At 50.2% G+C, this 26887-nt stretch overlaps 1 protein-coding gene across 2 annotated transcripts; it reads right to left on the bottom strand.

The window, feature by feature from the left end:
* On the bottom strand, positions 1–26606 carry LOC6594591 (hemicentin-2). 2 transcript variants are annotated; one of them, XM_026994718.1, is made up of 5 exons: positions 26569–26606; positions 3750–3894; positions 1233–1604; positions 606–863; positions 1–522 (listed from the first exon to the last, which is right to left on the bottom strand). In XM_026994718.1, the coding sequence occupies exons 2-5, from the start codon at positions 3856–3858 to the stop codon at positions 386–388; spliced, it is 876 nt and encodes a 291-aa protein (XP_026850519.1). In that variant the 5' UTR covers positions 3859–3894; positions 26569–26606; the 3' UTR covers positions 1–385. The 2 variants fall into 2 exon arrangements, with proteins under 2 accessions (XP_026850519.1, XP_026850518.1); XM_026994717.1 differs by lacking the exon at positions 26569–26606 and adding an exon at positions 4696–5121.
* Between the last annotated feature and the right edge of the window lie 281 nt (positions 26607–26887).

The following is a 26887-nucleotide window of genomic DNA, read 5'->3' as shown; positions in this document are numbered from 1 at the left end:
TATTCGTTTTTGCGTATCTCTAGTTTATGGATGCGATCCGTGCGATTCATCGGATCGTGTGTATTATCTTTTGTATCTTTTCGTGTGTATATATATCTTCTATATGTATATCCGTGTATCTGCATCTGCGGAATGCAGGGCGACTTAATTACGTATAAAAATACTTAAAGCAGAGAAACACAAAAAAAAAAAACCACATAACCGAAAAACTCAATTTACATATTTACAAAAGAGATTCTCGAAAGATTTTGCAACGCGAGAGACGTCGTTAGCCAGCCTCCTCTGTGGGGCATGGGGCGGCTGATGGGCTCCTGATGGCAGTAACATCCTCCAGGCTCCAGGCACCAGACATTGAACATACGCTGCTGCTCGACTTAGCGCCTCCTTATAGAGGTCGCAGCGCTGCCACCAGCAAAAGGAGCAGCAGACAGAGGTGTGGCAGCTCCAGACGTGCCCCCACCTCGTGCTGCATGGCCGCGTGCTGTTCGCTCTTAATGATATGCACAAAGACGCTGTCGGAATCTGTCGAGAAATAAGAAAACAGAGAGAGAGAGAGAAAGTTGAAGAGGAGCACGATAGAAGGACGACAGGAGTCCGTGGCTCACTTGAATTATCCGCAGAGCACGTGTAATTGCCAGAGTCCGTGTGTTGCACGCGGGATATCACCAGGTTGCTGGTCTTCATCTGCTGCTCGGACACCACGCGGATGCCGCCGCGCGTCGAGTCGCTCACCAGCTCCGTGTCCTTGTGCCACAGCATGTGCGTGTAGGGCCCCGGTGCCTGTGGGGCGATGCACGTGAGATTGATGTCGCTGCCGCTCTGGATGTAGAGCTCGCGATTCGCCAGGATTTGCGCCTTGGAAGCTGCGAGAGGGGAGAGTGTCAACAAGTGGAAGCAAGCAAGGAGCAAAGCAATGATGGGTGTTTCTCCTTCGCTCTGCGCCGTGGCTGCTGCTGTTTGATGAACTAATTCGAAGGAGAAACAGCAGCAGCCCCCCCACCCCGCCGCCTTCTGGGTCCATTGTAATGGAGATGTAATCAAGGCGCCCACAATGGGGATTCAATCGACTCAATCGATTGCCTGGGGCGTTGCACGGAAGGAGGCAACAAGGCAGTTCCCCATCTCATCAAGTATTTATCGCCCTTGGTAATTGAGTGTCCGTTTGTGTGTCCTTCTAATCTTAATGCTTAGAGCGGAGCTCGGAGGGAAACCCCATCTTCAAGGATACTCACTCACGACCATCAGTTTGTAGGCCAAACTGATTTTGGGCTCCGTGGACACCTGGCACTCGTAGACGCCGGCATCGCGCGGCTGCACGGACACCACCTTGAGCACCCACTCGTCGGAGTTGTCGATGTGGCGCGCCAGAAAGCGCTGGTCATTCGTGTAGGTCATGATGCCGATGGTGAGGATGTGGAGGTCCCGCTGCCGGATCCAGGACACCGCCCGGTCGCCCAGATGCCGCACACGGCAATGGAGGCGGGCGGTTGTGCCCAAGGCGGCGATGATCTCACGATTTGTCGAGTTGTCAAAGAGCGGATCCAGGCCGCCATCGTACGAGTCGGGAATGAGATTCGAGAGTTCGGTGGCAGAGGCAAGGAAACCTGAAGAAGAGAGAGAGAGGGAGGCATGAATGGATGTATCTAAATGTCAATCTAAATGTAATTCAAGTGCATTCAATGGTAGATTCTAATGGAGAGAAAAGCAACAGCCAGACAGACAGACAGACAGGCAGATGGATAAATAGATAGATAGATGTATCTATAGATGGACAAACAGCTGGCTGGACAGATGGATGGATGGTTGAATGAATGAATGAATGTGTAGTGTGTGTGGTTCGATGAAGTTCGAATCAAGGCATTCATTTGATTAACGAGTATTTGTGCCTCGAGTTTAAGCATCGCCCATTCCCCCGCACATTATGATCCATCACTCGAGGAGGAGGCAGAGGCGGCGGAGGAGGCGGAGGCACGGCACAAGTGATTTATGTGGGTGACTGTGGCGCACTGTGCCACATGTATTAGCCAACTAATGCGCTAATAATCCATGAGTGGCCTAAACAAATACAAATACAGCTGCTGGATGCGAGTGTAGGATATAGGACGTAGAAGTGGATAAACACATATTGATTTATAGGCAGAGGGAGAGCCCGAGCCAGAGCCAGAGCCAGGATCCCTGCATCTGTGTGTGGGTTTGTGGCTTGGGCTTGTATTTAGATATCAAATATCAAGGCAATAAAATGCTGTTAAACACTTAATTGAAACACTGTTGCGCCACCGCCATCCGATGCCACCACTCCATGCGATCCGTGAGCCACCGGCGATATTCGGCGATGCGATGCGATGCGGCAAACACTTCACTGGAAATTGCTTTTTATGCTGGCCACAAAATAAAAAACCTCCACCCCATACACAGACACGCGGTGTGGCATGCCACACACACCCACACCCACACACACACGCATGCAGAACATAAAAATTTTTAATAAAAGTTGTGTTATTTACATACAAAGTGCAGTGGGGCAAAAGTGGGACCGCAACCGCAGCGCGACCACGCCCCTCCCCGCCCCCACTGACTCCCGCCCTCCACCTACGTCTCTGCCCGCCACCCATGAGGGCACTAAACAGACCTCAGGTGGCGATAAATTATAAATGAGCAGCAATTGCAGGTGCTTCTCGTACTAGAGTCCTGTTCCTCCTGCAAGTCCTGCTGCTGCTGCTCTTTCGTCTTCCAATTCCCGACAGATGAGTGGGAGCCCCACCCCTCTGCTCCCATAGGCTCCCTCCAAAAGAAGCCCCTAAGTGTAATTGTAATGGCAATTGCCGGTCTATGCCCCATACTCAAGGCATTCACATTCATCCTGTGAGTGTTGTGAGTGAATTTATGAATGAGTGGGGTTCATATTTCCCAGATATTGCTTAACACTGATCCCTCGGATACTCATAATTAATTTCACTTTAAAGAACTCTTAAATCAAGGTTATAGTGTTCAATCTATTGTGGTAGGATAACCCCTATCACTCAGTACTCAACCTATATCAGCCAAAACGGCATCCCTAGCTTAGTTTAAGAATCCATAAATGTACGGCCAGCCCAGAAAAATACCGAAAATACGGGCACATTAAAAGTATGTAGATCGACGCTCATTCATTACAAAATGGCGGTTGAGTGGAACAAAGACGTGTTCGGAAAAGTACTAAATCGCCCATCCTATTTCACTCTCACACTATCAGATAATTAATTGGAATTTTACCCCCCCCCCCCCCCCCCCGAATAGGAGTTCCTCTAATTCCATATTAAAAGGGAATTACCTGCGACTTTCTGTGTATTCCTAAAGTCAATTAGTGTCCTTTCGCTTAGGGGACTTTCAATTTCAATGTGTTGGCAGTGGAAGCCTCTAGATCAGTGTCTTGTCTTTAATCTAGATCTAATTACAGACAACAACTGAACCCCAATCTAATGGAATTTGAACCCGTTCTCTATTTTGAATAAATTCCGTATTTCCAATTCATTTCCGTTTAAACCTATTAATCCTTTCCCTTAACCTTCTCGAGTGTCCCGTCCTTCTTTCATCCTTCAATCAATGAATGACTGATTTCGTAATCCCAGAGATAGCCTCCAATCTAATTGAAATATTCCCCGCATTTCGAATCTTGTCGTTGCGAGTACCCCTTTGCCTGATGCCTGATTAGATTTTAATCTACTTGCGGCATGGGGCATGCGGCATGCGGCATGCCACGCAGTACTCACCGAAGTATGGGCTGTGGCTGCGACTGTGGTGGTGCCTCCTCTGCTGCTTGTCGAATGTTGCGCTTAATCCCATGATCACGAGCAGCGCCATAAAGTATTCCACCAACATTTCATGCGCGCAATTTGTGACGCTCTCGAATGATAACTGTAAAATGGGAGAAGGTAGTCGTCAGGACGAAGGACGATGACAAGAAGAACGATAGAACAGAGAAGAACAGAGCAGAACAGAGCAGAACAGAACAGAACAGAAACAGAAAAGTAATTAAAATAAATGATGGCAATCGCGAAACTCGAGTCGAGACTCGACTTTTCAGCAGACAAAAGACCAGAACAACAGTACAGGACACGCTTTGCCAACACCCCGCCACTCCATGCCACTCTCTCTCCCTCTCGCTCCGTTCCATGCCGCACAGAAACAATAACTGAGAAAAAGGGATTAGGCTCAAGGCTCCGGTCTTATCGGGGAGATGCGGATGCGGATGCGAATGCGGAGAGGAAACCGCCGAACATTCATTTAAACTCTGATGACAAGACCGCAATGCGGTTGAGTTTTCAATCACCATGACGCCCTACACCCACCGCAGGACACAGGACATCATCATCAAGATGAAGCTGAAGCTAAGAAGATGTGCGCCTGTGGCATGTGGCATGCTCCATGGGGGTGGAGGTGGAGGTGGAGTAAAGGGAAAGCTTTTGGTAATTTCTTCATTACACACTAAGCTGTCCATTCAATTGCTGCAGGAACGAGGACGAGGGACGCAGGAGCTGTTGAAAGATGAGCCAAAAGAGGAGTGTCCGAAGGAGGCGAAGGCGAAGGAGCATGTCCTAGTTGAGTCCCAGGCTGCCCACAGGCAGCAATTTCGGGCTGGTCACGTTCCGATAATACACTTAATTATATTCCAGGACACGGACGGAAGGAAGCGAGGTTCCTAGAGGTGGGCTCTACCTTTACTGCTCGAAGGACTAGACCGAGGGGCAGGTGATGTTAATGCGAATGCGGTCGTCGGAATCGGTGTCGGAGTCGGAGTCAATGTAGCGCGAACTGCGTGCCGCCATCTCATGCGCAACGTAACGCATTCGAGCGCGTTGCGTTTCTTTCGTTTAACGATGGACGGGGTGGGGGATGTCTTTACGTAACTTCCCTCATTGCCCCCCGCGCCACTACGTCACTCGGTCACTGTGCCACACTCGGTCACCCAGCAGTCACTCCGCACTCGAAAAATCCTTCACTCTCCAATGAGGCGGCGACTGCGATTCCGATTCCCGTTTCCCGATTCCCGAGTCACAGATTCACAGAACACCCGAAGATTCCCGAACGAGTAGCAGTCACAGTCACGACGAAGAGTCACGGCATTCGCTTTGTGGCACTCCCCGTGCTGCGTTGTACGTTGCGTGTGGCTTGAGGCGCGGTAAACAACTGAATGAACCAGAAGGGAAGCCTTCCTTTCAGATTATGCAAATGCCACTTCTAAGAGGAGTCTCCGTGGCAGGGCGCAGGCGCAGCAGCAACATGTTGCCGAAACATTTATTGGGAGCCAAATTGAATTGTAAACCAAAGGAGCTTCATGCAGCAGAAGGCGGTGCAAGGAGGAGGGGGGCAGCAAAGCAGCAAGGCTGCAAGGTGGTGAGGGTATTTGTATCCTTAAATTTCATTCGAGATGCGTGGCTTATGAAATATTTACAAAGCCGAGGAGCGGAGGAGCGGAGGAGCGGAGTAGCGGAGGAGCGGAGGAGCAGAGTAGCGGAGGAGCTCTCCCAGTGCCACATTTGATGGGGCATGGACATGTGATTTGTGTCACGCAACAGCACCAGAATTGTGGGAGGATCGGCAGCAGCGGAAGGAGCAACAATGGAGTGATGGAAACAACAGCAATAATAAAAGGCAGAGCAGGAAAACTCTCATGCATGACAAGGCGCGTTTTACAAGCTTGTTTTCAATTGGAAAGTGGAGGCGACACCCCGAGCCCCCCACATCACACCCCCCCACACACACAGTCCCACACACAATGAATGAAAGTGGCACGCATTGTGCGCTCCCATTGTGCCAAAAGCGGAAACGGATATGAAGCGGCGGCCATGGGTGCCCTCTGTTGCTCGTCGTTGTTCCTCCTGCTGTCACTGGCTGCCACTTTGGCAGGCAGCAGGCAGGCAGGCAGGCGGCAGGCGACTTATCAAAATCGATGAGGCAACATATGGTTCGATTTTAATTTTCTAACATATTTCTCTGCCTCCTGCCTGCTGCCTCCTGCCTCCTGCCATAGAGACAGACACGACACCTACACACACGGTCACATGCCTCAGCTCTGGCTATGACCCCTCTCTCTCTCCCTCTCTCTCTCTCGCACACACACACACACACAGGAGAGGGACATGCCACTCTTTCCTCCTGAAATCCGTTTAGCATATTTTCTTTGGAAATTGAATTTCAAAGTTATTATAAATATTTCTCCAATAAATGCAATTTGAGTGGAATTTTTCCAGCCTCTGTCCCATGCAGCCCCCCAGGCCTGCTGCTTACGACTCCCTGCTCTTTTGGTCGCCAAATAGACAATGGAATGGAGGAGTCCAAGGAGGCGGCAGGCGCCGCTCTGGCCCCTTTGCCCTGTGGCACTGCCCCCCCTCGATGTGCCACCCCTCCGCGATAAGCCTCTGTCTTTCATATTATTTTACACTAACAAGCCAAACATTCCTCAAATTTAAAAGGCGGCGACATTGTTTTTTTGCAGAGCCTCGCGCTTTTACATCCATCTCTCTTAAGTGAATTTTTTTGTTGCCACACGGCCACATGCGGCAAGGAGGAGACTTGGCGGGGGGGCTTGGAAAATTATTGAAAATGTCGACAACACTTGAAGAGTCCTCAGCAAGGGCAATGTCCCTGGGAAAGCCAGCAAATTCTATAATTAGAAGTGGCCCCAAAAAGTATGCTGCGAAAAATGTAATTCCTACATTTCCTACTCGAAAATCCCTTTGTGGGACAAGGGACCTTCGGCAGATCATATTGCGTCTAACCTTTCGATCTACCCTCTGGCCTTTGCCAGCTATTCCGCCGGCAGCTATTCTGCGTAAGGGGCTTCTTGGCGACTTGGACATTGATTGCATACCGAATTGATGGAAATGCTGGCTCCTACCTACGGCAGGGAAGGGGGAGGGAGGGGAGGGGGGTTCTCCGACTGTCGTGTGTAAAATTGATAACTTTGTTTGTGTAAACAGCGACGCGACATATCGCCATCGTTCGCCCCCAATCCCCCCAATCCACAGCGACAACATCCCAGGTACTTCCTTTGCCCCCTGCCACATCCCCCTGCCCCCTGCGTTGTATTCCTCATTCCTCATGTGTGTCGCGACCGACAAATTTCCCTCGCCCCCCCGCCACATGATGTGATGTATGTGTTCGGGGCGTGTGCGTGTTTATATCGCGTATCGCGTATACGTAACGTTGTACCGTTCAAACCGGGACTCCACTCACGAATTATCGGTGTCAATTTTTATGCTGCCGCTGCTGCTACGTGTGCGAAAATTTAACAGAGCCCCAAAACAGATGAGTAAACCTGTAGACAGCGACAGGACTCAACGCCCGACAAATAGATGGAAAAACTACTACCAAGGGCATCAAAAACAAACCAAAAGAACAGCAGTTGTTGCAGATTCGATATGGACTATGGGATACCTGGGGATAACCTGGGAAAAGTAATGTTCCCAGTGCTTGGAAGAAGCTTTCTGTAGCCCTAATCAGCCGCTGGAACTAACTATTCTAACAGAATCAGGTGCTAAGATCGGTTTAATCTACCTTTCCCATGGCTGCCATATGCCCCCGGGTATGCCTCTGGCATCGCAATGAGTATAACAATGTCGCCAATTTGGCAAAGAACACGGCTATGGGCCGACAACTCGATAACGAAAAAATGGAAGCCAGAGACAACAGACGAGACGAGAGATGAGAGCCAGAGAAACAAAGGCAAAAGGAAAAGCAAAAGAGGGAAGGGGGACTCCAGGTCGAAATATGCCGAAAGTAGTTGGACAGGAAAGCCAGGACAATCAGGAGCATCAGAATGGGAATCGGGCATCAGGAATGGCAATACGAATGCCAATGGTTATGGGAGGAGCAACAGCAGGCAGGCAGGACACCAGGACACCAGGACTTCAGGACACCGACTCCGACGATGCTTAAGTTTTGCTCAACTGTTCATCAGAATTACAAATTGTATTCGATTTCCGGCATTTGTGACGCTTGAGTTAACAAAAATCCTCCCCTCTCTTTCTCTTTCGGCCACTAAGCAACAGCCCCCCCCTTCTGTGGAAATGGCAGGATAACAGCCGCAGGGATAGCAGGCATGTGGCAACAACAGGAGAAAAGGGTGAGGCTGCCACGATTTAAATGCCATATAAAGTTTTATGCATATTGCTGTTGTTCCCAGCGATAGTTTATCGGTGGCAACACGACACAAGAGGACGATGACAATCCGAAGGAAAACGCTCCATTTGAGGCACATTCGATGGGTGGGAGGGGGGGCTAGGGGACAGCCCTTGATTCGATTAGACCGATTGATTGTATTACCATAAAAAACGCATTGATTCGGCTTAGTGAAGCACTCTTTTTGCGACTCCGATTGGGATTTGGATTCCGATTCTGATGCCGAGCAATGGGTGTTTCCCAGACAATGGTCTCTCCTCGAATCTCCTCGTATGAGTGCCACAATTGTCTCGCTTTCAAATTCGAATTCCTCTAAAGTTTTGCCTCCCCCCCGAAAGAAATTTATTGAAGGCGAAACTTTCCCTTGTTTCTGGAGATTCCTGTAGAAGATTTCGCTTTTGATTTATGCGCCATTCTCGTGAATAAAAGTGAAATATAATATTTAAATAATGCTCGAGAGAGAGAGAGAGAGAGACATTACTCATACGACCCATACGCTTCTTGCTCTGGTGACTTTCTCTGGAGAAAGGGAGAGAGAGAGAGAGCCGACGCTGTCTCTATTTTGGCGTCTGAGGTCATCCGCCAGGCGCCGCCGGAACTCATTTTCCCATCATTTGCCATTGGGCCAGACGTAGAGAAGTGTCTTCATCTGTTGTCTCTGCTGGAAAGTTTGCTATAAAAGAAAGCCATCAAATAAACCCCAATGATTGACCATCCAGCCATCATGTGGCATGCCGCGTCCAACCCCATCCAGCCATTGATTGGGGGGCGTTTAATTATGGCACCAATACTCGGACTCAGACTCGGACTCGGACTCGTAATGCGGGGCACAAATAGCAGGTTACATTCAATTTGACATGTAATTTTATCGCCTCGAACAAAAAGTTTATGTGTGTGCCACACCAACAGCCAGAAGGGGGGGAGGAGGGGGCACAAATACATATATTTTATTATTTTATTATCTACTGTTTTATAACTTTCTTCCCTCCTAAGCTTCCACTCAAACTTTCTGCACGTTTTCCGTATAAAAAGCAGTGCTCCGGCTCCGGCTACGGCTCCGGCTGTGTGTGTGCGCCGTGCCGTGCCCCACCAGAGCTTCCGTCAGCAGATTTGTGTCGACTCTACACTGCCCCTGCCCCTGCCCCATACCCCGCACAAATGGCGCAATTGTGTGAAAGTTGAAAAACGTTTTCCTTCTTTTTTTTTTTGGACGGAATGTGCGGCACTAAACAATGCCATAAAGCGTCAAACTTGTCGATACTTTTTCGTTCCAATCTTGTAGATACATTGCGAAAGGAGCAATGTATCTGAGTATCTGTATCTCCACTGAATGTATCTCTCTAACTGGTGCTCTCTTCTCCGGTTGTCTGCTTCTCTGCTCCTCCGCTTCTCTGCTTCTCTGCTGTGTGTTGTCTGGCTGTCAGAATCAGTTTTCCTGCTGCTGTTTCTCTTGTTATTTCTGTCTGCCACTCTACTACTTTGATTATAACAATGGGAGACGCCTCCCCATGCCCAGCCCAGCGCCACCCAGAGTGCTGCTTTGGGGGCACCGACAATCGCTTACGAATCTTGGCAGAGAAAAGTTTTCAATTTGTAACTATTTGTTGTTCTGGGTTATGTAAATTGGCTCTCATGTCGGTCCTTCGTCCTTCGGGGTCGGTCTCTGTGGGAGAGTTTAAAAAACATTGCATTCATTCCGATTCTAATTTGGGCCCAAGCCACGCCTCTTTGGAATGTGCAGCTCCCCTCAACCCTCCCCTACCCCTACCCCTACCTATCTCCTTTTTACACTTCATTTGCAATGGCAGTTGGTGAAATATTTTTAGAGAGTAAGCAAAGACTTTTCAACAGACAAAAATTGTTATAAATTGCCATTAATGGGCTTGGGGATGTGTCTCTGGAGAGAGAGAGATGGAGAGAAAGGGTTGGGTTGGGCTGGAGAGGGGGGCGTGGCAAAGCGCTGACTAATTTTCGAGAGCATAAAATTATGGAAAAGTGTTTGCGGAATCGCAACTTTGGCCATTAATCATTTATGGGCATTCGTTTTTCAACATTTTCTCTCTGTGGGGCTGCAGTTGCAGTTGCATGCAACTTTGCAACTTTCCTGCCACAATGATGTGCCCCCCCCCCCCCCCCCTCTTCTGCTGACACAGCCACTGCATAATGGTAATCGGTTAGCTAACGTTGCAACAGTGGCAGTGGCAGTGGCATGGCCTTGCAACAGGAGCAGAGAGAGCAGCATCAGCCTCCGATTGTTTGCCCCCCAGGCGGCCTTTCGATGGGCAATTTAACCCCAGACCCCAACAGAGGCAAGGGGAGGGGCAGAGGGGGCAGAGAGATGTATCCAATTGTTGATGGTAACCGCAGCCCATCCCCCCCCGCCCCTCCCTTTAGGCCACTATCCACTGATGGCTTTCATGGCTTGAACATCGCGTATCTTTCGTATCATTCTGCTTAATAAATATGTGCCATGGTATGGCGGGGACACAGCAGAGAGAGAGAGAGATGGACAGAGACAGAGAGAGAGAGAGGGGGGAAAACAGCAGAGAATGCGGGAGTGTATGCAGGAGAAAAAGCAGAAGAAACATGTTATAAAATGTTTCAATAATTTAATTTAATTTTTTTATGGCAACTCAAAATGCAAGACGACAGGACGAGGGAGGTTGGGAGGAGCACAAATGAGCAGCAGCACGAGGACGACGATGACGATGAGCACGCACTGAAAGGGAATTCCGAATGCACTGCAATCCAGGAGCCGGAAAGAGATTAACCCAGAAGCTACGAGAGAGAAAGCCAACAACAGCCAACAGCCAATAGCCAAAGCCATAACCGGAGCCGAGCCATGCCCATGGCCATAACGAGAGCCGGCAAAAGGGCTTCGGGGATTCCCTTTGAGTTGTGGGAAATGGGAAAAGTTGTTGGACAACAGATCAAAGGTTAATCAGGGGGAAATAATTGAATAAGTGAATTTTCAAAGGTATCGAAAGATGGAGAAGGAGAGGAACCAAAGGATGAATGGGTTCCCCGAAGAGACGATACAGATATATACTAAATCTATCTAACACAAACGAATAGATTTGTTGATACCTAGAGACTAGAGAGTATTTTCATCTGTGGCAACTCTGAAAGGTCCTGCAATATCCTTCGGAGAGTCTTGCAGCCATTGTCCGTGTTGCAAGTACCACTCTTTCGGCTCTCTACCGTCTCGAGGGAAGCGTACAACGAATATAATGACGCTCGACTTTTCGGCAACCTATTCGATTGAAGGACCAAAGGACGAAAACTTTGCTAAAAACAACAACCAACGAAGGAGTGGCAGCCAGGAAAATAGGAAAAGCAGTGGAAAAACAGGAGCAACAAAGTAAACATATGTCAATTTTCCACTCGAATTGCGATGCAAAGATGCTCAAGTGAAAAACGTATAAAAATAGAAAATAGAAAACGGCATAGAGAGCGAAAGAGAAGAGAGAAAAGCGTAGTGAGAGACCAGAAATGTCGAAACCAGAGAAAGAGAAACCAAAGAATGTAAACGTTGACAATTTTTGCGGGTATTTTTCTATATATATTTATTAGATATTTTTCGATATATAAGAAAGGTATCGGACATGCATGTATGACTGGTTGGTTGTACGCGTACTTTTCATTTCGCTGCCAACAAAGTGAAAAAAAAATGAGAAAAACAGCACATGAAACGAGGGGGAACGTTGTGAGTTGCTGCGGACACCGCAACTCTACAGTTATACCCGATACTAAGTCAGTATGGCTCTCCTCCGGCAGATGGCGCTAATATTAAGCGACACGACAAAGAGTGCGTGCGAGAGAGACAGACACAGAAGTCTGGATCCAAAACATCGTTGCTCTAGCTCTTATAGTCTTTGAGCACTAGGCGCTGAAGGGGACGGACAGACGGACAGACGGACAGACGGACGGACGGACAGACAGACATGGCTCAATCGACTCGGCTATTGATGCTGATCAAGTATATATATACTTTATGGGGTCGGAAACGATTCCTTCTGGACGTTACACACATCCACTTTTACCACAAATCTAATATACCCCAATACTTACTCATTTTGAGTATCGGGTATAAAAAGTAAATTTTATTGCTGGGGAATTTTGTTCCTTCCCCGGACGTTGCCTTTCCACCATTGAGTTTTTCCTTCATCTTTTTCATTTCTCATTTCTCATTTTTTTTGCAATTTTCCTGCTTGCTTTATTCGTATTTTATTTGATTTTTTTTCCAATAATTCTGCAACAGAAACAACATTTTAAGAAGTTTGTCCCTGAGAAAAACACGAACGCTACGTTGTTGATATTCTTGTAAATATTGGGCCCCACATTCACATTCACATCCTTCTATGCAGCTGCTCCTCCTCCTTCCACCCCTGCTCCTCCTCCTCCTCCTTCTGCTGGTGCACATCTACAACTCGGAGACCATTTTCCACATCATTCTGTGGAGCCTTCTGCCCGTCATAACCTCATCCTTATGGCCAGAATGGACACAACTCAAAGGACAAACATCAGAGAGTTGTCGGAGCGGGGCTTTTGGGGTTCCTTTTGAAGGATGGCCGGAGTGGGGGGTCTGAGGGTTGTCAAATGCTAGCAAATTGCTGGGAAACATGTAATTTTCATGGTTAGTTACATTTTTATTGTGACATTAAGTGGTTTGAGTGTAGGTTCTTTCACCCACCCGTCATCCCTCGTCCCAGGTTGCCATTTTGGAGGCAATTTCGGGGGCCTATGAATTGATTGAAATGCCATTTCGATGGCCCTTGGCCCTCGGAGCCGGCCTTCTCCGATGAAAGGTCATTCGGATAATGTCAGACAAAGTCTGGCGTCAGGGATTGATGGGTTGAGTGCGGAAAAACATTAACGGGGATGCCTTGCCTCCAAAACCATCCATGGCTGGGATGACTGGGTCACTTAACACACACGCGTGTGCCCTCCATCAGTCTGCCTGCCCCCCCCCCCCCCCCCCCCCCCAACCCCTTGCTGGTTGCTGGCTGCCTCCTGCATGTGAGTGCAACTCCAAAGCCATTCATCAAGGCCTTCAGCGGAAACGGGGGTTTGTTTTGCTATTCGCCGTAGTCATGGCTGCATCCGCGTCTCCGTCTGGTGTGTGGCATGCAGAATGGGGCATCGTCACGTCATGGCGTGTGGTGTGGTGGGGTGTTGTTTGTGGCTGTCTGTCTGTCTGTCTCTGGATTAGATCAACATTTGTGCCAAGCCCCGGAGTCCGGAGTTGTGGCTGGGCGGACTCCGGAGTCAAATCCAGGAGCCCTGACCTCCAACGTCAAACAATAAATCGCAACGTCGTTTGTGCGCTTGCCAGCATAATAAGTGCCTACTTTTATGTAATCCGAAAAAGCATTTGGCTTCTGACTGCCCCCACTCCCCCCCCTCCCCACGACCAGCTACCACTTTCACTCGCCTCCTCCACCATTTGCGATTAACCCGCTCGTGTTCTAAGGCCACAGCCAGCCAGCAGACACTACAAAACAGACAGCAGCGGCATCATCATCATCCAGCAGGAGGCAGCATCAGGTTGGGATTACCTCTGAAGGGGGTGGAAGTGGGGGTGGGGCTGGGAGTAGGGTGAGGGGCGGGCGTGGGTTTTGCATTTTATTGTCGTCGCTCCTCTCTCTGTCTTTCTGCTCCTGTGGCTCCTGCCTGCCGTCATTGTTGTTTATGTGCGGGTATCAAAACGCTATTAGGCCCGGGACTACGTCTAGGAATAGAGGAATGGGAGGCACCCGGCGTACATACATACATACCTCGATATCCTACTTATACTTATGCTGTACTTATCTGCCACGCAGAGTGGAAATGTTCAAGAGAGTACTACAAACTAGAGGGATACCCATTGCACTCTGGGCGCAGACTACGAAGGACTAGGCTTCCTTGCGAGGTTGCAACTCGAACTCGTATCTGGTATTGTGAGGCTCCTGGAATACCCTGCAAGGTGAGATACATACCCCCACCGGCTTCCATTTTACCTCTGGAAATGTTGAGTGTTGTTTCCTTGAGTCTAAGAACTGTTTCCTGATTACCCCTGCTAATAAACGACTTGCTAATACCCTGCTTGGGCTTTCCACTGATTCCTTTACATCGTTTACATCTCTTTTAGGAGGTCCCTCCTCCCTCTCGCCCTCTGCTCCTCGTTGCCACCACCCTGTGGCTCATTAAAAGAAGACAAACTTTGGATCTTTGCATATTTGTTCAAGTGCAAGAACTAATCCCTTGATACCCTGCGGCTGTACCGCCACCCCCGGCCCCAGCCCCCTCTTGTGTGATGCTTCTATTTATCTATGGGCTCCTCCATACTGTTGCTGTTGTTTTTGCAAATAAACGGCAAGTTTTGTCTCTCTGTGTTGCCTGTTAACGCCCCCGTTTTCGGTGGCTTTCAAAAGCTTTCGCATCGTATCGGAGGCAGAAATTAAAGACTTTTGTCGCCGTCTCTAGGGCTTGGAGGAAGCCCCTTTCTCCGTCTACGTCTCCTTCTCCTTCTCTATGAGGGAAACGCTCACGTACAAGGGGGGCAGCCATCGGGGGGCAGGCAACAAATGGGTCTCTGCAAATAAGCAAACAAAGGCGGAGGCGTTGTGCCTCGTTTTGGTTCTGGTTCCGGTTTGCTGGACAGCCTGCAAATTATTTTAAGGCAAACTTCATTCTTGAGTTTACACGAAGGACGAGGGGCAGGGGCAACGAGAGCTCTCCCTCTCTCTCTCACGAGGCATCGGTGTGTGTTTCCAGCCTTGTTTTTCAATCATTATTCAAGGAAAGGCTTTCGCAAAAGGCTTTTGCTCCTTAAAAAACATTGTATACGACTTGAGAGAGTGTTGGTCTTGCTGTCAGTGTGTGTGTGTTTGTGTGTGTGTGCAGAGTGGGTGGCATGCCACATAGTAGAAGTCGAGTATCGTGTTTTGCACGCTTTTAATTAAAATTGGGGTCCTGCGATTTTTCACTTTTCGGCTCTCGGGCTCTCCGGCTCTGGGGCTCTCCGGCTTGGAGCCCTTCGTGATTTATGGAATCTTCTTGTAGTTTTATACAAAATACTAAATGCTAAGTAAATGCCACAAAGGGATGCGGGGACCACCAGACCATGCCCTGCAGTGTCTGCAGTTTTAATTGAAAACTAGTTCAAAGGTCACTTGAATGTGGTAGCAACACAAGGAGGAACGAGGGGCAGGGGCAGGGGCAGGGGCAGGGGCAAAAGGCCTGTCCTTAAATGCCTGAAATATGAAGACGCCAAATGGGGCAACATCGCTTCCTTATCGGTGTTGCAGGTCCAGGCACATCTGGAGGCGACGCTGCCACTGCCACTGCTGCCTCTCTCCATCATGCGATTACTAAGTGAAGACGCCTCCTCCCCCGCCCCCGTCCTTCGGCGACTAAGCACAATTAATAGCCCAAGGAGTGTGGCAGGCCATAACAATGCAGCACACATGTGGCACCCTCCCTTGATGGCCTGCCATCGAGGCATATTTATATGCGTGGACATCGTACATATATCGTATATATCGTTTATATCGTAACTCTAATGAGATTATGTCGTGTTGCCGCCATTATCATTCGTTTCATTAGCAGAGGAGACAGTGAGGCATGCCACACGGGCGGTAGGCCGCATGTGTCGGTTAATGACTGCCTTTTTGCCGCATTTGATGCCTTTGATGCCTTTGATGCCACTGCCACTGCCACACACTGCGTATGAGTGATGGAGCAGCAGACAGACAGGCAGACAGGCAGCACAGAGGCAGAACTTCATCTTTCCTGCACTTTTAATGTTCGTTTGTGATTTCCATCGATGGAAATTGGAAGCAAGCATTTTACGGCCCAATGAAACTTCCACTCGCCTCTCCTCGCCTCGTCCTCGCCTCCTCCTCGCCTCGTCCTTGCCTCGTCCTCGCCTCGTCCTCGCCTCGTTGTTGCCTCGTTTTCCATTTAACAATAACAGTTAGCCAATTACAAAAGCCAAGAGTCCAGTCCGTCCGGGGCATCCGTTGCGTTGTCTGTGCGCCGTGCCGCCTCCTGCCCTTCGTCCTTCGTCCTGCTGTTCAATTAGAGCTCGTTAGGGGCTTCGAAGCCATAAAAGTGGCTTCGGCGATTGGCCCTCTCTCCTCCTTTTACCGAGTATTGCATTTAGGCACATGACCATAAAAATTAAACGCTGCCATCGTTGCAGCTAATGAAGTTCCTGCCCCAGCCCCCGCCCCCCCTCTTCGATCCCCCGCCCCACCGCCGCTGGACATCAACATTGACATCGGAATTGGAGAACGTGACAGGGTTTTTGGGTTTCCAATTGGGGATCTCAATTCAAGGCCTCCCTCCTACCCCTACCCCTCTCCTGCCCCTCTGCCACTGCCATTTGAAGTGTGTGCGATTATCCCCACCATTATGTGTGTGTGCCACACGCTGGGTTTGCGGCATCTTGGACCCCTGAAAGCCCTGGGCATCTATTTTACATTTCCACATCATTTGTTCTGGCCATGAATTGAATGTATTATAAAGCGTGTGTCTCCTCCTCCTCGACTGCCTCCCATCCCGTCCGCTCATGCCACATGTGTAAGCGATGTAGCGCATAATGATAACGTGTGTCCCAATCCACAATCCACAATCCACAATCCCATTCCCCAACGGATCCCCCACTGATGCTGCTAACCGACTTTTTATTGGCATATGATTATGGCAGGCCATTCTTTATGCCCCTGTGGCCCCCCCCCCCCATCCCCCGTTGAGTGCAGGACTAGCAGTAGATGCACATAAAAGATACGTACCCCGCCCACACACACACATGCCACATGCCACATGATTCGTGGAGGGCATAAAATAAATTGAAATATTTACAAGCGAGCGTAAATGTTTTCACATGCTTATATAATATGTCATTTGAATATGCACGCACTGCCACCCTACCCCTCTCCCCCTCTCCCCTCGGGAAGGCAACAAAAGGGGGGCAGGCAGCAGGCACCAAGGCTAGGATAAATGGTGCTTCCCTGTATCCCTTGCCTTCACCCATCCATCTGTCCATAAAACCATCAATTTGCCTCAACAATAACTCTGCCGCTCTGCCGCTCTGTGGCTCTGTAGGTCCCTTCTCCCCTCTCTTCTGGATAACGATTTCTCCTTGTTATCGCCGCACTTAATCAGAGGCTGAAGAGGAGGATGGACTGCCCCCTGCTTTTGCATTCATTCGGACAATATGCATGAGGTCTTTGGGTCTTTGGGAACAGCTTAACGCTTGGGTCCTCTACCTGGGTCCGTCCTGCTGCCCGGAGTTTTCTCAGTTGTCTCAATATCTGGCCTAGTTAATGTCGACGTCTTGTCGGCTCCACTCTGGCTCTCACTAGAAGTGGGGGGAAAGGCCTACACCTGCCCCCCTTCGTCTGCTATGAATTTATGGCTTCTGCTTCGGGGTTTTAGCCGTGTGACAGTTTACCTGACAGTCGGTTACTGCTGTACCTCGTAGTAGGGGTGGTAAGCCTGCTGCTGAAGGACCCGCCACTCCTCCTGGGGGCCGGGGCATTGAAGCACTTACAGGCGCTGCTCACTGTTTGCGGTCGCCATCGGGAACGATGATTCCTAGGCTTTCTCATGCAAAATTCCTAGGCATACAACTCGTCCGTGGGATCCTTTGTCCTTTGCTTTATGCCACACACTCATCTGCCCCAGACTTTCTCCTCTTGTGTGTGTGTACCCTCGTACTTAGGACAACTTTTTGGCGGCCTAAAGCAGCAGCCAACTTTGAACTTCGACGTTGTCTTGGCCTCTGCTGCTGCCACTGCCGCCGCTCTGCTGTTTACATTGTTTCGAAAGCTAAATGTCATTATAGCCAGCGCAACCCTTGCCCCCAGCCACCCCCCTCCACCCCTGGCGCCCTGGCCTGATGCAAAGCGGGGCGCTGTTTGCTTTTGTGCATGTCGCTGGGAGTATGTGTGCTTGTGGCACACACAAACACATCTATGCCCCTGCTATCGCATCTGCTGGCATCTCCATTTGTATTTCTATCTGTCTCGGTGTGTGTGTGTGTGTGTGCGTGTAACAGTGCGTATGCGTGATGCGCATAAAATGCCAAGCGAAAATAAAAGCTTATCCTCGCATTCCCCCACCCTCCAGGAGCGACAGGGTGCGAGGATGCGAAGGGAAATGTCATACAATTCATTTGTGTGTTGAAGCCAATGCCATCGCAACGCAAAGCGTTCGTTCTCCTGATGTTTGCCGCCTGATTTCTGTTTGTCCTTCATCTCGCCCTCATTCCTCACGCCCCCCAACCATTCATCTACCCCTTTCTGCAGCGCATCCGTGCCCCGTGCCCCATGCCCCATCGCCCCATGGCATGGTGCCTGTCGTTGCCGCTGTCGTCGTCCACTGCCCCACGGAGGCGTTGTCACTTTATCTTAATGTGTTGCCACCTACGACTTGGCAGCAGCAGAGGCGTTGCGAGGATACCAGAATACCAGAGAAGGAGGAACAGGACGCCATCCCTGTGTGCCTTCCCTGTGTGGCAGCTGAATGTGTCCCTGCGGTGGCATAATATCATCATTTATTGATCCGATTTATGTGACGGGCAGAACTATCCTTCGCTTCGCCCTTTATCTCAACGCCCACGATGGATATGGGAAGGAAGGATACGATATACACTTGCAACATCAGAATGAATGTGGCTGTGGCAGCAGCTGCCCCAACAAATATGGGGTTTAAAATCCCACACAAATTAGCGCGCAACTTGGCTTTAAAAAGGGGTTTCTGCTGGTCCGTCGATTAATCATCAAAGAACCTGCTGTCCGATGGGGCATGCCACACTGCCCCCCCACACTGCCCCAGACTGGCTTCCAGGCCAATCACATGCATAATTTATATGTTAATAAATATCTATTTTGCTTTTGTGGTTTTTGCCAGCGAATAAATTACGAAATGCGTGTGGCAGACGAGGTGGAAGGGGCACGGAGGCAATCTCTGAGGCTCAGCCTGAATGAACTTTAATTTACTGACTTTTGGGGGCAGCAATCAGCTGCCAGTCGCCGGTTCGAGTCGAAAGCAAATCTGCCAAAGGCACAAAACACGAACATGGGATGCGGATGTGGAGCCATTGAGCAGGGGCAGGAGCAGGGGCAGGGGCAGGGCAGGGGCAGGGACAGGAGCAGGGAACGGACGGGCCAGAGAGGCCTCTCTGTACGTGAACCGGACACGCTCATAAATCAATGCTGGAAATCAAATAGTAGTTCGAGCTCCGAGCCCAGCGATTGAGCGGAAGCCAGGGAAATGGTCAGCCAAAGGGCCACAGGACTCCGCCTCCTACACTTCACTCCTGTGTGAATGGAGCTCCACCTTCACTCCGTGCCCCGTGCCTCTCCTGGACCTTTGACAAGGGGGCCTCTGCCACCCAGTAATGGCAGCTGTAAAGAGCGTGAGAATTAAAATTAACTTTGCAGAAGCTTTGCACCCAGACACATCCTCCTCGTGCCACACAGACCCTCCTCGAGACCCTCCTCGAGGCCATTTGATTCACAAAAAAGCCGAGTACTCGCGCCAAAAATTGTGGCAATAATTGCCAATCGATTTCGGTGCTCGAATTTTCATTAATTGGGGAATAGATTCCGGGCAATGAATATGAAATGAATGAACAATTATTACTATATATGTGGGAGTGGAAAGGATAGTCCAATCATTCTCTTTCGCAGTGTAGGGCCATGACACCTTGAGGTCGGGAGAGGAGGCTCCTGGCTCCTGACTCCTGGTTCCTGGCTGACAGCAGTGGCCTAACCCTTGTCAAATGTGATGCCTTGCACCTCCTCTTGCCACGCGCGACACTCAATTGCCACAGACGGAGGACAGTCACTGCCCCTGCCAGACACCGCTTTCTGCTCCATTTGCAGCGACATTCTCGCATCTTTGGGAGCTGTGAAATTTATGAGAATCTCAACAAACATGAAGGATGAAGGATGAAGGACGAGAGTGGGCAAGGGCAGGGCTAAAAGCCATCGCCCCGCAAAACTGGCAAACTGGCAATTAAGTAATCAGGTTATTGGCTTACCAATTTTGCATGAAATCTGCTCCCTTATCGGACTCATTTTTATGCTTCATCTGATTCTGGGATCTGCTGAAGGCTGATTCGGGCCCTGCAGTTGCGAGGCAGGATTCGGGTTCTATATCTCTAGGACTTTTTGGGAGATTCTTCAAGTTGCTGCCTGCTGCTCGACGGCCTGAGATGTCGTCAATTTCCATTTTCACTGCGGGTTAAGTGCCTTCGGGGCAAAAGTTTTAAGGGCCTATTCAATTTCTACGCTTGATTAAATAATGTGCCATGCCACACGGCCCTCTGCCGCTCCTGTCTCCTGCCGTATCCTGCCGTATCCTGCCGTATCCTGTCCCCTACCTCCTGTTGCTGTTGCTGCTGCTTTTGTGGCAGACGCTTTTAGCATTTCCAGAGACAACGACAATTTCCATGCATCCACCCGCCGCAGAAGAGCCCCCCCATCCATAGCTCTAGATTATGTTTATTTTGGGTGTCCTTGTGCCTCGTCCTGTGGCACCAGACAGGCAGGCCATCAGAACGCTGGGAAATGTTGCTCGATGAGCCATAAGGAGCGGAAAAACTTCAAAAAAAAAAGAAAAGAAAGCGAGGAGAAGTAGTATGAAAATCTAGAGAAGGGAAAGCCGAAGCAGCAACAGCAGCAGCTGATGATGAAGAGGCGGTAAAAGTCCTTGGCCCGCGCCACAACGTAAACGTAAATGCCGCAATTTCCACTCCACTTTCCACATGCCACATCCATCTATAGATATAGATATAGACAGACACTTGTGTACGACGAGTATGCCACATATACGCGTACTCGTATAGATATTCTATATATTCCGCAGCATTTACATATTTTCAATGCACACCCATACACACACACACACACACACACACACATGAGGCCACAGGAGTATCTCTATGTGTGTGTGTTCATTATTTTAATTTTCTATCGCATTCGCATAGATAATTGAAAGTGCCTCCGTGCCACATGTTGCTAGTCAGCCAGCCAGCCATCGAATGTTGCCAAGGATTGTCGCTCTCTCTCTCTCTTCGTCAGGACTCTCTCTCTCTTTGGCTCTCTTTGGCATGGACTTGCTCTCTTAGCCTAGAGCTCTCTCTTCCACAGAGAAGCCGAGCGATGGAAGGAGAAGGAGCAACACTGCGACCGAGTCACGGAGTCACCGAGTCACGGAGTCACCGAGTCAGTGGGTCACAAAAGTGTCCCAAGATTGCGCCTTTGCTTGTGCCACTGCCACCCTGCCATCCTCCACCTCTTTGTTTTCTTTGCCTCTTGTTGGCCTCATTGAAACTTTGGTTAGGCATAGAAAATATGGCAAAATAATGCGAGTTAATTAGCAGTTGAGCCTCCACGTAAATTAAGCTCACAAATTGCTTGATACACGCGGAGGGATACGACAACAAAAGGCATAAAACGATGAAGACTCTGTCGTCGGTCGTCTGTCGCGTTGCCTTGACTGCTCGCAGCCTTTGGTTCGCAGTTAAATGCGAGAATATGAATGCCATGCCACATATCACATCGCGTATACGTGCCGTTGCCAAGGGGTTCCAGCAGAAGGCATGGAAGGTGTAGCTGAAGCTGCAGCAGAGGAGTGGGTCTGGTCTGGGGCCCTCGTGTTTGTCAATTGCTAATTTTTGTTACAGTTTACAGTTGACAGGCTTTGAGGACTGGTTCTTCGCTGCTGGTCGAGTGAAAACAATAACAAGCAAACAGTGGGGCAGCGGGGGAGCCCAAACAAAGCGCATGTAAATCACGCATACGCAACGTTTAACCTGCACTGAATGGCAACAATAACAGAGGAAGGAGTTGCTGAGAGGAACGAAGATATGGATACCCTCTGAACAAGGATTATTCTTTTGTTCAGATACAAGAGATATATATATCAAAGAAATATGAATCAAATCATGAATCGAATGAAAATCCCATGAATACTTTCAGATGCTTCTTCAATATACAACCCCCTGCAAAGAGTATAACAATGCCACATAGAGCGGAGAGCGGAGCGGAGCGGAGAGGGGGTTGGCAGGAGCAGTCTGAGGCAAGCATTTGACGCAGAATTCCCAAGCACATCCGCAGTGACTGAGTGAGTGAGTGAGTGAATGAATGAAGGACCAGAAGTGCCTGGCAGTGCAGTGCATTGCAGAGCGTGGCAGGTGACGAGATGAGTTTGACTCGAGATGTGGGCGGGTCTCTCCCCCCTCCCTTTCACAGTGAAACAAAGCCAGGGCTGGAGAGGAAGCGCCCTTCGAGGGTAACCAAAAGGAAAGTTTTCCCGGCGACAGAACGAAAGCCAAGATCCGATCGTTCAAATGGAAAAAGTACAGTTTCAAGTGAAGTACGTGCATGCTCTAGCGTCCCTGGTGTCCCTGAAATGGCAGGCCTATGGTGGCATGCCCCCCATTTCATTGTGCGTTTCATTTGAGGGGGCACTTGCACTTTTGCCCGGCGGAGAGCGCGCTGGCTGCTTCATACAAATTTCATACATTTCTTTTCTTTTGAGGATTGCTCGTGTCGTCCCCATTAACCGCCAAGTGCGCGCAATTACATGGAGGTCCTGGGGCCACAGGACGAGGCGCGGACGGAGGCTCAGGCGGTGGCAAGGTGGGGGGGCCCTCGCTTTACAGCTGATTTGCATTTTTGGCCTCTGCGCTGCAGGAGGCGAGGCAGGAGGCAGAAGGCAGGAGGCATCAGGCTGCCGCTTGACTTGAGCTTTAGCAGCTTTTCCTCTTCACGTGCGAACAGTGGGGCACTTGTGGCATCCGGCTGGGAATCAGCAGCAGCGTACCCCTCGCCCCTCGACCCTCCGTCACATTTCCTTTATGCCACAACCGAAGCAGCGGCTGAGTGTTTCGCTTAATGCAGGTAAACGAGTTTTTTATGTTGTCATTGCCGTTGCCGTGTGGCAGCCACGAACTTAATGAGACAGTGGATGCCTCATGGAGCAGGAGAAGGACGGGGGAGGGGCAGCACAGCAAGTGCAGTTTATTGTATTGCCATTTGCCCTGGGAAGCAGCAGCCCTTCAATTGTCCAGCGGCTGGCAATAAATCAGGCAGTGTGCGGTATTAAAATTAACCAACTCGAAGGCCAATAAACATTATCTGCAGCAGGAAGGCATCCTTGGTGCTGGCTGGCTGGGAAGGCAGGATGCTGGCGGCTGGCTGCTGGCTGCTACTGGGAAGACGGCCAATGACAGGCAAGTGATGAATTGAGCACACGTTTGTCTCCCTGCAGCAGTGCCAGGAGAAGCGTAACGCCAAAGACTGATGTTGATGGTGAGGTTGAAGCTGGCGCTGAAGCTGATGATGATGCTGATGGTCATGTGTGGATGCCACACACACACACACACACAAATCGAAGCAGCGAGTGAGAGAGACACCTTCGGAAGTGTTGCTTCCTTTTGGCTGTGGTGCAAAGCCTTTTTGATGCAGCAACCATAACTCATCGGACCCGAAAAACACTCGACACTCGTCTGCCGGTAGACCAGCGAGGACCAGAGATACAACAGATACAGGAGAGAGACAGGAGAGAGAGAGAGAGAGAGGGAGAGATAAAAACTATCATTTGCCAAAAGGTGAAGTGAAGATTGCTGCTGCCGGACGAAGGATAGATAGGGCTCTCTCACACCCAAGGACCAGGGATGAAGGCCTCTGCCAAATGCCTTTTTCACACGTTTTTATCGCGCTCCGAGACCTGGAGACCATTTGTTTGCTACTCAAAAAAGGCGACGTGGCAGGAGATGGGGCACAGGCGTATATCCTGATGACTAGATGACTTGCTTACTTCAAGGATTCCTCCTTACCCATGGTCTGCCTTACACTGCAGGATGACGCCATTGATGCCACACACACACACAGACGCGGGGGGCACACTCGTCACTCGACTGTCAACTCTATTTGAATACGTTCTCCTGCCACTGGCTCTCTCTTGCTGTGCCCCTTCTGTTCTTTCTCACCACTTTGCATATGTTTTTGCCCATTTGTTTATTGTTTGGCCCCTAAGCAGGGGGTGGTCTTAGGGTTACGGGGTGGCAGCATCCCTTGAGGGACGCCTGCCGACGCTGTGGCGCAAATTATTCATGAAGCGAATGAGCTCAACAAATCTGTGCCCCGCCCTCGACTGCCACTGCCACTGCCACTGCCACAACCAAGTGGCCTAATACATATTGTTAAGGGGCAACTCCCACGCCCCTCCTTTGGCTCTATATTTTCAACATATTTTGCATATTTCTGCTGCTCAATGGAGGGCAGAGTAGAGCAGTTGTCTGTGGCTTTCGAGCCGGTTAAATCGTATTAACTTTTACCACCAAAAGCTCGCAATTGACTGTCTGGCTGCCAGGCAACCCCCTGATCCCTCCCAGCCGCCGCCGCCGCCCGGGGCAAACAATGTCGCCACATCGCCAATGCCATCCGAGGACTAAGTATATTAAAAATATATTGAGCCGCTTACAATCGTACAGCCGTAGAGTCGCACAATGCCAGAGCCCCTAAAGCCGGAGTCTATTCCAATTTTAAGGTTGGCAGGCAGTCAAAAGAATGAAAAACCGAAACGGGAATGGGAACGGGTTAAAAAAAAACTGCATTCACATGTGGCATGCAACATTGGCAATGCTTTCAGTCCCGCACTCTCCCTGTGGAGGCGACTATCCTTTTGCTGACTCTGCCCCAAAATGTTTATGGCAATCGTGGTCTTCCATTCTGTTTCTGCCTCATGCCACACGGCTCCACGTCTTCCCGGCACCTCCTTCAGCAGCAGCTGGGGGTAAGGCCAACACATGGTTGTAAGTAGGTTTAAACTGCAATTTATCTAACACAAGGGGGGAGCGGGGGGGCTGTGGCAAGTGTCAGAGATGTGGCGGGGGATTTTCCTACGAGTGTAAAATGGATTCGAGATTCGGATGTGAGTGCGAGTGCGAGTGCGAGTGCCAGTACGGATTCTGGAACTTGAGCTGCAGCTCTCCCGACTGCTGGAAAAACTTTGCATACATCTGTGCCTTGCGGCGGGTGGGGGGTGCTGGTGCGGTGCGGCTAGAAAATCTATTATTTATGCCCGGGACATATGTGGTGCTATGGCAATGGCCCTTCCATCAATACAACTAATTGTTGTTGCGCTTCGTGTTTGTTATAAATGGATGTGTTGTTTGTGTTTGTGTCCCCTAGGGGGAGGAGCAGGAGGAGTGGAGAACCCCTCCCCAGGGCGAGGTTGGAAAGCAAAGCCAGAGGAAAGACCCATCCATGGCAGAAAGTGTAAGGAAGCGATCTTGGCTGGGGTACATATCTCAATCTACTCCAGGGTCGAAATTACAGCAATATTTAGAATTAGCCGGGACTCCGAATTTCTGACCGACGATGGGTACGGGCAGTCCCGCGGACGGGAGCGATCGTAGTGGGGGAGAACCGTATGGGACGTGACAGTCGGTTTCACCGAGAACGCACAGGCTATCGCCAGATAGCGCCTTCAGGACCCCATCGAACTCAGAATTAATACGAAGGTCTTTGCTATGCGATAATACCGACAGGTATCACCGAGAGTGCCTAGGCTATCGCCGGACAGTACTTACGGTACCCTGTCTGCCTAAGAATTACTACGAAGCGGATGGGGCTTTGCTATGCGGAGATACCGACAGGTATCACCGAGAGTGCCTATGATATCGCCGGATAGCGCTCTCGGGACCCAGCCGGACTAAGAACTACTACGAAGCGGAAGAGGGCCGACAGGTATCACCGAGAGTGCCTAGGCTGTCGCCGGACAGTACTTCCGGGACCCTGTCGGTCTACTGGGATCATACAGGGCGCCAACAGGTGTCGCCTAGAGCGCCTAGGCTATCGCCGGACAGCGGCCTCGAGATCCCGCAGGGCCACAAACTACGGGAGGGGGATCACGCGGGAACGCCAACAAGTATCCCTAAGGGCGCCTAGGCAGTCACCGGATAGCGGCCCTGGGATATTGTTGGGTAACGAACTACTGGAGGGAATCATACGGAGGGGGGGCCAACAGGTGTCGCCTAGAGCGCCTAGGCTATCGCCGGACAGCGGCCTCGAGATCCTTCTGGGCCACAAACTACGGGAGGGGATCATGCGGGAGTGCCGACAGGGGTGACCGAGAGCGCTTAGGCGATGGCCGGACAGCGGCCTCGGGATCCTGCCGGGATACGAACTACTGGAGGGAGCCACGCGGGGTACCGACGGGCAGCTGTAACGAATACGGATCACCACGTGGGCGGGGCAAGAGGAGACTCGGGCAGAGAAGGCGAAGCCCCGGGCCTCCAGCTTCCCCTTGTGTATAAATTGTTGATGGTCAGGCTATGTTTTGTTTATAATTTGTCGCTTTGTTCCCGTTCCAGCTCGTATACACGACTAGAGACTCGCTTACCCCTGACTTCCCACGCTTATCTTCGTCGAAAGTGCCCTCTCCTCCGTTTTGTAGATGCAAGATCTTTCTTCGTACCCTGATCGCGTCGACGCGGATCTCGCCACGTGTTGCCTTTTTATTTTAGTTTTTCTTTATAATCACTCGAACTTTTCCACAGGCACGTCTGGCTCGTGCTGCCTTCTTCCATCGACTTGCTTGATCCACGTCAGAGTGGGCGGTCAGCGTCGTCATTCTCGCGGCGGCAGAGGGCTCTCCTTTTCGCTGCTGGCGCGTCGTTGCTTGGTTGTCGACGTCGACGTTGTTGCTGCGTCGACGCTGG

This window comes from Drosophila persimilis, unplaced genomic scaffold (assembly GCF_003286085.1).
Source record: "Drosophila persimilis strain 14011-0111.01,24,50 unplaced genomic scaffold, DperRS2 tig00000000-arrow-pilon, whole genome shotgun sequence".
Classification (NCBI taxonomy): domain Eukaryota; kingdom Metazoa; phylum Arthropoda; class Insecta; order Diptera; family Drosophilidae; genus Drosophila; species Drosophila persimilis.
Note: the sequence above shows the minus strand (reverse complement) of the source record. Positions and strands in the feature narration are given on the sequence as shown.